General features: G+C 37.1%; 1 protein-coding gene and 1 long non-coding RNA gene across 3 annotated transcripts in view; both read left to right on the top strand.

The window, feature by feature from the left end:
• LOC125965222 (uncharacterized) overlaps positions 1-14,201 on the top strand; it is a 420,463-nt gene that overhangs the window by 355,324 nt on the left and 50,938 nt on the right. The gene's annotated exons all lie outside the window — the stretch shown is intronic.
• The window catches only part of PDE3B (phosphodiesterase 3B), a 178,663-nt gene that overhangs the window by 123,657 nt on the left and 40,805 nt on the right, over positions 1-14,201 (top strand). For both annotated transcript variants that reach the window (XM_033404443.2, XM_012536521.3), the window contains exons 5-7: positions 2,922-3,028; positions 10,925-11,126; positions 11,696-11,772. In XM_033404443.2, the coding sequence (XP_033260334.1) occupies positions 2,922-3,028; positions 10,925-11,126; positions 11,696-11,772 (386 nt within the window). The remainder of the gene's footprint in view (positions 1-2,921; positions 3,029-10,924; positions 11,127-11,695; positions 11,773-14,201) is intronic.

Genomic DNA, 14,201 nt, shown 5'->3' with positions numbered 1-14,201 from the left:
AGTAGCCCCTAGAGAGAGCCTGCATGCAGCAACGAAGACCCAATGCAGCCAAAAATAAATAAATTAATTTAAAAAAAAAGAGTTTACCACTGTTCATCTCTTAGAGGACTTGAGATTTTAATTAATTAAGAAGGCCATTACTTTATAACACCAAAATATCTCTCCGGTATCACCTTTATTTATCTGAAAATCCAGTCAAGCTTAACTGTTTGATATTCCCTCTGTTTGTGCACAGTTGTGCCCCTTTTTAGTTATTCCCTCTACCTAGAAGAGACCCTCTGACCCCTATTTCTGTATGTCTTTAAAGATTGAGCTCAGATGTCACAGTTTAAGAATAACACGCTGACATCCCCCTCCCTTGTTCTCCAAGGAAAGGTAAACTGTTTCGCCTCTGAATCTCTTTAACACCTTTTCTTTGCTCTTTTATGGCAATTTTCCTTTTCTACCTTGCATTAGTCATTACAACCCTTCTGAGACCTGCTTGACTACTGTAAAGAGTTTGGGATTACATTAAAATGGGTCTTTGAAGATAAACAGCTGCTTAACAAGTATCCTGCAGGGGTATGGTGTCCATATGACAGTTGATACTGCCTTCTGCTTAAGTTTCAGACCTAGGATGAAGTTTTACTGGTCAGGAAATTCCAGGAAGAGTTGAAGAATGCTTTTCTGGGTTAGCTGACAATTGAATTACCCAAGTACAGTGTTAGTACCTAGGGTTAAAAGAATGGCTAAACTGCTATGCATGGAATGCCTGCTGGGACCCAGACCCTCCCTGTGGACAAACAATGTATTCAGAACTCACAGCTCATTTCCTTTGAACAGACTTTCCCTGGGAAATGTAGGCAAATTGCATACCAAAACTCTGAGGGCCATCAACTATAGGTACCCCTACACTAAAGAGGCTTGCCTTTAACCTATTCTGATTCATCGTTCATAGCCATAAGTGCTCTGTAATTAAATCTAATAACTTGTTGCCTGGCAATAGTATGTCTTCTAAATAATGTACTTGGGAACCAGCTTCTCAATTATGTGTCTCATAATTTATTAGAGATTTATACCAATGCCTGGAACCTATTTGAACTGCAGAGATTCAAGAGGGCTAATGGTGTCATCCCACTCAGTTTTTAAGATAATGGCTCTGCAAATCTGGATGTTGGAGCCAGAAAGTTTTACAGCTACCTAAAAAAAAATAATAAATGAGGTGATACAAAACTTGTCAAGGTAATTTGCATTGATTGTCTTAGAAATCAACTCTTAACATATGACTTAACTCTGTGACCATAACATTTGACATCTCTTGTAATGCTTGTGCACTTGGATTTGAAGACCGATTCCGAAGTCTGACTTTAATCACCTTCCTACCAACTATTAATAATCACTGGGACTCCTAGCCTATCTTGCCCTCTGCTTTCTTCAGTATTTTTTTTTAACATCTTTATTGGAGTATAATTGCTTTACAATGGTGTGTTAGTTTCTGCTTTATAGCAAAGTGAATCAGTTATACACTTTTCAGTATTTTTTATGTAATCTCATTGCGGTATATATTTATCTGGTTATAGGCAGGGAATTAATGATTCTGGAACTGAGCTGAAAACCTGTCATTTGACCTCTCAATTCTAAACAGCTGTTTCAATGATTAGGCCCCCCTGGATTAAGGTAGAAGACTATGGAGCAGTGCTTCGGGTCTCTTCTCTGAAGGAGAAAACCCTGTCTTTGTTTTGAATATTAATCAGGAAGTAGATGTTGGTAGAGTACACAGATTGTTCTATTTGAATATTGCCCTGGGTGGTATTGTCACTCTTCTTTCCCCATCTCTCCCACTCTGTATGTAGGCAATGAATATTCAAATACAAAGAATGTTTGAGCATTGGTAGGGAGATGAGTTTATTGAGTGGTATTATTTACATATTGCCTCTTTTTGTAACATTGCCAACAAACTATTATTACTATTGAGCAAAAAATGTTATAGAATCTAAAGGCTAGATGTTCTCTTAGAAGTCCTTTATTCTAAATCTCTAATTTTACAGGTGGAAAAACACATACAAAGATAGCATCAGATATATCTGATGCTGAAAAATAGATTTTCCTTGAGTAAGGGGGTGTGGAAGTACAAAAAAGATGAAGGAGTTAGGGAAAATCTTGAGAACTCAGCCTATACTAACAAAATATTGAGTGGAAAATAGAGAATCTAGATTTGTCCTTGATCCTGTAGCAAAGTGCCCAATCAGGAATTGACTAACAGAAGAAAACAGGCAGGCTAGTGACTAAGAAAGGAAGTGCTATATGTATGGCATTGGGCCAAAAGCTTTAAAATATATAATCTTAAAATGCCTTTTATGTATCAGTTGGTATACTGTGACTGCTCACCTATATGTAATTTCTTCATAAGAACCCTAAAACCTGTAATAAACATTTCAGTTCCAGGATATGATTGCGTCAGTGGGTAATCAATATCTGTGAAGAAGGGGAGACCTTCTTCACAGACCTTTTGAATCGGAAATCTTGGGGATGGGACTAGAAATCTGTGTAGTAAGAAGCCCTCCAGGTGATATTTATAACCTGCTTGAAGCCAGGGTTCAGCAAATTATAGCCTGTGGACCTAATGTGGCCCATACCTGTTTTTGTCAATAAAATTATATTGAAACAATACTCATTTGTTTATTATTGTTTATGGCTGTTTTTATACTGCAGTTGGCAGAGTTGAGTAATTGCAGAGACCTTATGGCCTGCAAAGCTCAAAGTGTTTACTACGTGGTTCTTTACAGTAAAAGTTTGCTGGCTCCTGCTTTACTCCTTAGGCACTAGATAGATGTCTAAACTAAATGTATAAGCAGATATTTGCTAATTGAATTGAAGACCATAAGGAAAAAAGGAATTTCTCATGTTTTTAAAAATCTTAACCTATTATCTTTCCCTTTTAGTCAAGGATGCTATCTAAATGGACCTTTTAGTTCAAATCCACTGACAATCCCGAAGCAAAGGTCATCTTCTGTATCGTTAACCCACCATATAGGTCTAAGAAGAGCTGGTAAGAAACCATTTTTGTGACTTAAATATGGGAGGCCTCAAAGTATATGGTAGTGCAAACCTTGTCATTACCTATTTATAGCTAATTTTGAATACCATTTCATGTGTTATAAGTTAACATAACTAAGCAGTTTGGGTTGGCTATTAAGAGTTTGCTCATTCATTTATTAATTTTTGAACAAGTACTATGTATCAGGCACTTCGTTAGGCACTAGTAATTCAGGGATAAAATATAGAACTATTTAACCTGGGTAGTTGTAGACAGAGAACAAGGGAAAACCCCAGAAAGAGCATTCTTTTGTAGCATGATAATTGTGGAGGGAGAAAAAAAAAATCTTAATATGAGAGTAGGAAAAAACCCTGACTATATCCTATATCCTATAATAAGTCATTCTAATAGAATTTTTATCCAATTATCTATCTATGGGGGGGGTGATTTGACATAACATTATATTAGTTTTAGGTATATAGCAAAATGATTTGATATTTGTATATGTTGTGAAATGATCACCATAAGTCAACATCTGTCACCACACATAGTTACAAATTTTTTTTTCTTGTGATGAGAACTTTTAAGATCTATTCTCTTAGCAACTTTCAAATATGAAATACAGTATTATTATGCAATACAGTATTATTAACTACAGTCACCAAAGACAATAGATTGGCCTATTTAAAGTATTGCAAAACAAAACTTGCCAACCTGGAATTCTTTATCCAGTGAAAATATCCTTTAAAACTTAAGGTGAAATAACATTATTTTCATACAAACAAAAGCTGGTAGAATTTATTGCTAGTAAACTTGCACTGCTAAGATTCAGCAAAGGAAGTTCCTTAGGTAGGAGGAAAATGATCCAGATTGAAGCATGGATCTGCAGGAATGAATGAAAAGCACTGGTAAGCCTAAATGTGTGGGTACATAAGAGAATACTGATCATTAAAAACAATGACTCCCTTGTGGCCTGCATAGTGTATAAAGAAGTCAAGTATATGGTAACAGTGGCACAAAGGGTGGGAAAGGGGTAAATTGGACTTAAACTTACAGTGTACTGGCAGTGATTGAAAAGTACTAAAAAAGTTCTAATTTAAAAGAAACTAATACTTCAAAGATGCACATTGTAATATCCAGGGTGATAATTAAAAGAATAAAAGAAAAAGTATAAGTAAGAAGCTAATATAGGAGGTAAAATGGCATGATTTAAAAAAAAAAAAAACCTTGAATAATCTAAAATAATACAAGAAAAGAGGAAATAAGAAACAGAAACATAAAGAATAACTAAAAAAGAAATAGCAAGATGGAGGATTAAGCAAACTATATTAAATATACACCTAGCGTGGGTGGCTGGTGGGGAGCTGGGGGTGCCAGGGATCTGACCAGAGTTGCTGGAGTATATTATCTGAAATGTGCAGTTTTCCACAAAAAAGTTGAAAATACACTCCAGTTAATAGATACAGACTGTCAGACAATTAACACAAGACTCAAGTACATGCTCTTTACAAAAGGCACACTAAATATAAGGACACAGGTCTGATCTCATGGGTATAAAACACAAAACCAAAAATTAATTAATTAAAATAAAATACACAAACCAAAAATTAATTAAAATAAAATACACAAACCAAAAATTGACAGAACTAAAGGGAGAGAAAGACAAATCTGTATTCATTTTGGAGATTTTAACTCATCACTCTCATTATCTAGTAGAATAAGCAAACCAAAATATTAGTAATAGATAAATGGAAGATTAGGACAACATGATTTAACTGACTTGACCTAATCGACTATAAAACACCACACTCAGACATTACAAGATACATATTTTTTCCAAGGACACACACAAGATTGATCAAAATAGACCATTTGCTGAGCTATAAAACAAGTCTCAACAAGTTTCAAAGGATTAAAATCATATATAGCGATCAGCTTCCGGAATGGCAGAGAGAGGATCTCAGTAAACTTGTTCTTCTGCTAAAACAACAAAAATAGGGGCAAAAAACTAAACTCAATCATTTCAGAATTCTGGAAGTTAACGAAAGCCAGAGAACTAGAAGTCATCTATACAAGAGAAACTACCTACTGAACCTTGGTGAGACAGTGGGGTTCTGCAACAGCTTAATTGGGGGCACTTCCCAAACCCTCTGTCTGCCCAGCTCAGTGATACTACAGCTAAAAGCCACTAGCTTTGCAGCCATTAGAGTCTTACCTCTTTAGAAACTGCATTAAAAGCAACAAGCTGATAGTACAGTAAACGTTTTGTTCAAGCCCCCTGGCAAACACTTCTACTCCCAGGGTGCTGTGGATATTTCATTTAACTCAGAGCCCAGCTCTCCAAAAACACAAACAAAAAACCCCTATACCCTATGCCAGGCAACATTGTGAGTGCCTAAGGCTGTGATTTCAACTGGGGCGAACAAGAGCTGATTGGGAATTTAAAAGGAAATCCTGGACACTAGATGACCCTGGGGAAGTGGAAAGCTCTGGCAACAGAAGAGGATAGTTTTTTGTTTTTTGTTTTTTAACAAAAGGGGCCAGAACAACTGGATATCCAAGAAAAGAATTTGGACACTTATCCCACCACATATACTAGGCTGAGCACATGTTTATTAGGGCTGTGCACATGCCCAGGAAAGATCTGGGAAAGGTGAAGGCCCTGGTCACTCCATCTGTAGCTGACCTTGAGGTCCTGCACAAGCAGGAAGTAAAAGCTAAGGCTGTCTTGTAAACTGCCTGGAAGTTTGAAGTTGTATCTTTTCAAACAGACTCTCATCTACAGATGACATAGAGGCAAGACATTTAAAGTAATCTTCTGTCTCATCTAAATTACACTGACCCAAGAATGGCTTCTAAGAAAGCAAGCGTAAATCAAGGAGAAAAGGGAAAAAAGGCAGCAGAGAACTCAGTGGCTACACACCTCAGAGAAAACAAAATCTACATAATGAGTCCAGGAAATCACTCAATGAATAATCAGAAACAAAAAACGAACAAACAAAAAACCAGCAGCGTAAACCTTGAGGGTGGGAGAGATCTGATATTAGAATTGTTACAACATATTATCTAAAATGTCCAGTTTTCAACAAAAAAACCATGAAGCATGCAAAGAAACAAGAAATTTTTCGCCATGTAGACAATGAAAAACAGCCAACAGGGCTTCCCTGGTGGCGCAGTGGTTGAGAGTCCGCCTGCCGATGCAGGGGACACGGGTTTGTGCCCCGGTCCAGGAAGATCCCACATGCCGCGGAGCGGCTGGGCCCGTGAGCCATGGCCGCTGAGCCTGCGCGTCCGGAGCCTGTGCTCCGCAACGGGAGAGGCCACAACAGTGAGAGGCCCGCGAACCGCAAAAAACAAACAAACAAACAAACAAAAAACAGCCAACAAAATTTCCCTGAGGAGGCTTGGATTTGGGATTTAGTAATGACTTTAAATCTGCTACCATAAATATGTTTAAAGAACTTGAGGAAACCATATCTAAAGTAAGGACAGTATGACAACAGTGTCTCACCACAGAAAGAATATAAAGAATTAGAAATTATAAAAATTATAAAATAATTTAAATAATTATAAAATAATTACCACTTCTACTCAATACTGGGTTGGAGGTTCTACTCAGGGAAGTTTAGGTAAAAATGAATAAAAGGAAGATGTAAAACTATTTTCAGACAACATAATCATACATTTATAAATCCTAAGAAATTCATTAAACCTATTACAACCAATAAACAAGTTCATCAGTGTGGCAGAATACAAGATCTATAATCGATAATCAATTGTATTTCTATATACTAGCAATGAACAATGCAAAACTGAAATTAAGAAAATAATTTCAGGACTTCCCTGGTGGCACAGTGGTTAAGAATCTGCCTGCCATTGCAGGGGACACGGGTTCAATCCCTGGTCCAGGAAGATCCCACATGTCGCAGAGCAACTGAGCCCGTGTGCCACAACTACTGAGCCTGTGCTCTAGAGCCTGTGAGCCACAACTACTGCTGCAACTACTGAAGTCCACGAGCCTAGAGCCCGTGCTCTGCAACAGAAGCCACCACAGTGAGAAGCCCGTCCGCCCCAATGAAGAGTAGCCCCCCACTCGCCGCAGCTAGAGAAAACCCACACACAGCAACGAAGACCCAACACAGCCAAAAATAAAATAAATACATTTATTAAAAAATACTTGGGAATAAATTTAACAAAATAGTGCAAGACTTGTACACTGAAAACTATAAAATGTTGAAATTAAAGAAGACCCAGATTTTTTTTTTTTTTTAATTTTTGACTACGCTGCGTGGCATGTGAGATCTTAGTTCCCCGACCAGGGATCAAACCCATGCCCCCTGCATTGGCACGCAGAGTCTTAACCACTGGACCAACCAGGGAAGTCGCAGGAAGACCCATATGGAAAATATCCCATGTTCGTGGACCAGAAGACTTAATATCGTTAAGATGGCAATACTCCTTAAATTGTTCTAAATTGAGTACAAATCCTTATCAAAATCTGAGCTGGCTTCTTTGTAGAAATTTGAGAAGCTGATCTGAAAATTCATATAGAAATTCAAGGGACCCAGAGTAGCTACAATAATCTTTAATAAAAAAAAGAAGAAGAAAACTGGGGGACTCACACTTGTAAATTTTAAAACTTACTACCAAGCTATGGCAATCAAGACAGTGACACTGGCATAAGGATATTCCAACTCAGTGGTATAGAACTGAGTCCAGAAATAAACCCTTACATGGTCAATTGATTTTCAGCCAGTGTGCCAAGGTAATTCAAAGGGGAAGAAATAGTGTTTTTAACAAATGATGTTGGGACAACTGGATAGATATACAAATGAAAAAGAATGAATTTGGAACCATACCTGTCATCATACTCAAAAATTAACTCTAAATGCTTGTACACTCAAATATAAGAGTGAAACCATAAAACTTGTAGAAGAAAACATAGGAGAAAATCTCTGAGTTTGGATATTCTTAGACACCCAAAGTACAGTCCATAAATGAAACAAATTGATAATAGAGGGGGACTTCCTGGTGGCACAGTGGATAAGACTATATGCTCCCAATGCAGGGGACCCGGGTTCGATCCTTGGTCAGGGAACTAGATCCCACATGCAAGCCGCAACTAAGAGTTCGCATGCTGCAACTAAGGAGCCTGTGAGCCGCAACTAAGGAGCTCGCCTGCCGCAACTAAGACCCAGAGCAACCAAATAAATATTTTTTAAAAATTGATAATAGGAATTCATTAAAATTAAATCATTTGTATTTACTTCAACAGACACCTAAAGAAAGTGAAAAGACAGTCCACAGGATGGGAGAAAATATTTGCAAATTACGATTTGACAATGGACTTGTATTCAGAATAGACAAAGATGTCTTAAAACTCAATGATAAACACAGAACTGACCTCACTAAAAAATTGGCAAAAGATTTGAATAGGTGTTTCTCCAAAGAAGGTATACAAATGGCCCTAACCACGTGAAAAGATACTCAGCATCATTAGTCATTAGGGAAATGCAAATCAAAACCACAAGGAATCATGACCTCACACCCACTATGATGTCTATAATTCTAAAGACAGTATAAGTGTTGGAAAAATGTTCAGAGGTAGGAACACTCATACATCACTGATTGGAAAGTAAAATGCTACAGCTACTTTGGAAAACAATTTGGCAGTTCAGTACTTGAACAGGGAAATAAAATTGTGCTATATTCATACATACAATTTTATATGTCATTCAAAATGAATGAACATGTGGAACATCTTTTTAAAATGTTGAGCAAGGCATAAAAGCATTTATACTATCTGATTCAATTTACAAAGTTCAAAGAAAGGGCAAAACTAAACTGTAAAGAGATAACATATGTGGTATAAAGAGAGGCAAGAAAAACACTACCATAAAAGTCGAAGTAATGCTTTCCTTTAATGAGAGGGAGGGGAATTAGATATTGGACATGGGTTTCTGACCTCTGGCCATGTTTTATGTTTTAGCTTGAGTGGTGAGCATTCCTGTTATAACTTTTCTATATGTGTGTTATATTTCACAATTTAAAAGGTTTATAACAAAAACGATGAATCTGTATTGTAGAAAGTATTTTATAAGGGTTGCTGGGATTTTCTTTACCATTTTGTCTTCTCCGCGAAGCTTTTCTATGTTATATGAAATTTCTACCCTAAAATTAGGCTATCCTTTATTCTTCTCAGCCTGTTTGTCAGGGTTTCGGACACTCAGTATTATAATAGAAAAAAGAATGCTGAAAATTGGGACTTCAGTCTCCAGTTAGTAACTAACTGTTATTATTTTGACAAGAAAGATACTTCTCCTTTCTAGTCCTCGGTTTCCTCTTCTGAAACTTTAAAGTGTTTGACCGATTATTTATAAAATCTTTTTCAGCCCCAACATTATATGAAATTATAGGAGCCTCTAAACAAATCAGTTTGATAGAACAGCAGTTGGCAGCCCTGCACATGTAAAATGAAAATGCTACTTAACTCACAGGGCTATTATGAAGATTAAATAGAGTAACACATTGTATTAGTCAGGGTTTTCCGGACAAATAGAACTAATAGGATGTTCGTGCATGTGTATATACCTACATACATACATATATACTTACATACATATACATGGGGTGGGGAGTGATTGATTGATTGATTGACTGATGGGGATTGGCTCGCCAGATAGAGAGGGCTGTCAGGTCCAGAATTTTTAGGGCAGGCTGCCAGGCTGGAAATTCTAGCAGGAGTCGATGTTGCAGTTTTGACTCTGAACGCAGTCTGGAGGGAAAATTCCTTCCTCTTTGGAGGACTTCAGTCTTTTCTCTTAAGGCCTTCAACAAATTGGATGAGGCCAGTCCACATTATAAAGGGCAATATGCTTTATTCAGTCTACAGATTTCAATGTTAATCACATCTGAAAAATACCTTCACAGCAATATCTAGACTGGAATTTGACCAAACAACTGGGCATGATAACCTAGCCAAGTTGACACATAAAATTAACCATCACACACATCTGTAACTATGTCTGAAAATACCATAATACCTTAACAACTGTTATTTGCTTTCCTCTCTGATGCACACTTTACTTGGATCTTTATTTCAAAATAAAGTTTTAAATCCACCTACACCTGTCCAGATATACCCTTAGTTCAAGGCACCCAGCAAAGGCTCTTGAGTAAATCAATAGGATTAGGGATGTATTTCTGAAGCACTCTTTTTTTCCCCTTATTTTAACACTTAGCACTTGTTTGTATTTTCCACTAGACTTTAGGTTCATTGAGTTGTAGGGATGGCATCTTTTTCTCCATTGTGAAACACTGCACATTTTCCAGCATATAATAGGCTCTCAAATACTTGTTGAATGAATGAATGAGCTGGAAAGATGTGGATTTTTTAAGGGATCTGCTGTTGTGTTAATATAATTTTATCATATGCTTAATTTGCTTAATGCTATCAAGAACTTTGGTTCTTCAATAAAAATGAATTGTATTGTACTGAAAAATATTCAATAAAATTTGGTAAAGATGCTTTTGTTCATGTGGATAATCAAGCTGGTAGGGACACAAAATGTTAAAGATAAAGACCAATATGAATTAGGAAAATTTGTGCCACACATTATGTACATTTTAGTTATACTTTTAGTATTTACCTACTATGTGCCATCCTGCCACAGGGTGTTTATTCCACAGTCATCGATGATGACAAATATGGTCTATATTCTGCCTGAATTCGTAGAAGGTGTTGAAGATAGCTCCGTGTAGAAATCTAGTTAATCATTTAACTGTAAATACTTTGCTTTCTTTAAAGAAGGAAAATGCTCTTTATAAACACCCAAACACGGACAATAAACACATACATATCAGTACATACATACATACATATCTCTTTCTTCTCTTTCAATTTTCTAGGTACTTTACCCGGCCTGAATTCTCCCAGTCATGGACCAATGTCTGCTGGCTCTCCAACTAACCGATCGCCTATAGAATTTCCTGACACTGCTGATTTTCTTACTAAGCCAAGTGTTATTTTACACAGATCTCTGAGCAATGCACCCAATTCACCAGATTTTTATCAGCAACTTAGAAATTCTGATAGCAATTTATGTAACAGGTAAGTTTCCCAAGTGTTTACTATTTGTTTCAAAATATAGGTTATTTTAATAAAATATTACCAGTTTTCTTGTTCTGTATTATAACTAGATGATTAATGAATACTACATCCTCTTCTTCATCTAGCAGTTTTTATTCTAAACAATTTTTTTTCATTTCAGTGCCATTATTCATTTCCCAGCTAAATGATCTCCATCTGAAGTGAAATATAGTGGTATTTTATCCATCATAAGATATCAGTAAATGTATGAGAATTATTTTAGTATGTACTAATTTAGTACCTATTTACAGTACCCAGTTCATATGGTGTTTGTTCTTATTTCTGCTTTGATGGTAATAAGTGTTTACCTCAGATCTCAGTGTTACTTCCAAAATATGTTATTTCCTTCATAGGGACACAGGTGCTTTCTAGGATAAAGCCTGTTAAGTTTATAGAGAGATTGGAATATTAGGATATTTTGCAGTTGGGATCTTGCAGTTAAAAAATAACCAGATTTTCTGATTGTATTTAGGTAAAAAAATTTTGCCTCACTTATCATATACATATATTTATCTGTTTTATTTTATAAGCTGTGGACATCAAATATTGAAATATGCTTCAGCATCTGAACCAGAGGCTGGTACAGACTGCCACAGGGAAAAGTCAGGTGAGACTGCAAAAGTCATGTGTGTTTAAATTTAAGAACAATTTCTTACATTGTTTTTTAAAATGAATAAATGAATGAGTTTTTTAGTCTATCCATCTTTAAAATGAAGATTATAATCTCTTACTTCACAGAGGAGTTATTAGCAAATTATAAATAATAGATGGTGAAAGTATTTTGAAGAGTAAAAATGTGCTGTACGAATGAATATAGTCTTATGTTACGGCTAGGGTTCATAAATAGTGAGATTAACTATATTAACCTCGAAATTTAAATTGCATAATCTTAGCTCAAAAGTGTCTGCATACATTTTTAAATAATTACACAAAGGAGTTGTTTTAAAATTTAGTTAATTATATTATTCTGAAACATACCCTCAAACAAGAAATATTGTTAGTGATAAAGTTATAGTTGTTTTATAACTTTAAAACATTGATGACTCAAGTGTCCACTAATAGTTAACTAGGTAACTCAGACCATCATATCCCCTGAAGGTAGCTAGAAAAGTTACAAGTTATTAACAATAAAAAAATCTGCTTGAAGCCACTGAAGAACTAACAAGCTCCTCAGAATTTCCAGTATAAGACCTGGAGGAGGACAGAAATCCAAGAAAGTGAGTCTCAAGTTTGGGGCTACCAAAAGGGTGTTCGCTGCTTCCAGAGGGGCCAGTGACTGATAGAATGAACAGTCCCTTTGGTAGCTTCATGGGACTAGGGAGACAAAGATTGGAATTGAAGGTTTGCCGTGGTAGGAGTAACTTGGTAAACTCAGCAGTACTGCATCCTAAGAATAAAGGTAAACCAGAAATAGGCCCTTTCAGGGGTTACAGGTGCCTATCAATCCCTTCACATACTTTAAAATTCACCCTATTATAGTGTACAATTTAATAGTTTTGGGGTTTTACATTTTAAAGGACTAAAAAACAATAAGAGGGGCTTCCCTGGTGGCGCAGTGTTTGAGAGTCCACCTGCCGATGCAGGGGACACGGGTTCATGCCCCGGTCCATGAAGATCCCACATGCCGCGGAGCGGCTGGGCCCGTGAGCCATGGCCGCTGAGCCTGCATGTCCGGAGCCTGTGCTCCGCAACGGGAGAGACCACAACAGTGAGAGGCCCACGTACCGCAAAAAAAAACAAAACAACAACAACAAGAAAGAAGACCAAGCCTTCACAAACTTCCAAAAAATAGGAGGGCAAACTTCCCAACTCATTCTATAAATGAGACCAGTATTACTCTGATACCATAAGCAGACAAAGGCATCACAAGAAAATAAAACTATAGACCAACATTTCCAATATCCTTAACAAAATACTAGCACACTGAATCTAGCAACAGATAAAATGTCATACCATGACCGATTGGTATTTATGCCAGGAATGCAAGGGTGGTTTAGCATTTGAAAATTAATCAATGTAATACACCCCATTAAAGAGGGGGAAAAATCACATGATAATCTATCTAGATGCAGAAAAAGCATTTGACAAAATCCAACACTCTTTCATGATGAAAACACTCAAACCAGTAATATCAGAGAAGTCCTTCAATCTGATAAAGGGCATCTTTGAAACAAACACAGAGCTAACATCATCCTTACTAGAGGAAGATTGATGCTTTCCCCCTAAGATCAAGAATAAGAGAAGGGGGCTTCCCTGGTGGCATAGTGGTTGAGAGTCCGCCTGCTGATGCAGGGGACATGGGTTTGTGCCCCGATCCATGAAGATCCCACATGCAGCGGAGTGGCTGGGCCTGTGAGCCATGGCCGCTGAGGCTGTGTGTCCGGAGTCTGTGCTCCACAGCAGTGAGGGGCCCGCGTACCGCAAAAAAAAAAAAAGAATAAGAGAAGGGACATGACTCTTTTTGAATTTTTTTACAATAGCCAGGACATGGAAGCAACCTAAGTGTCCATCAACAGATGAATGGATAAAGAATATGTGGCACATATATACAATAGAATATTACTCAGCCATAAAAAGAAATGAAATTGAGTTATTTGTAGTGAGGTGGATGGAACTAGAGTCTGTCATACAGAGTGAAGTAAGTCAGAAAGAGAAAAACAAATACCGTATGCTAACACATATATATGGAATCTAAAAAAAAAAAAAAAAGGTTCTGAAGAACCTAGGGGCAGGACAGGAATAAAGACTCAGAGTAGAGAATGGACTTGAGGACATGGGGAAGGGGAAGGGGAAGCTGAGACAAAGTGAGAGAGTGGCATTGACATATATACACTACCAAATGTAAAATAGATAGCTAGTGGGAAGCAGCCGCATAGCACAGGGAGATCAGCTCTGTGCTTTGTGACCACCTAGAGGGGTGGGATAGGGAGGGTAGGAGGGAGAAGCAAGAGGGAGGGGATATGGGGATATATGTATATGTATAGCTGATTCACTTTGTTATACAGCAGCAACTAACACAACAATGTAAAGCAATTA

Source organism: Orcinus orca, chromosome 8, assembly GCF_937001465.1.
Source record: "Orcinus orca chromosome 8, mOrcOrc1.1, whole genome shotgun sequence".
Taxonomy (NCBI): domain Eukaryota; kingdom Metazoa; phylum Chordata; class Mammalia; order Artiodactyla; family Delphinidae; genus Orcinus; species Orcinus orca.
This window is presented reverse-complemented; position numbering and strand designations above follow the sequence as displayed.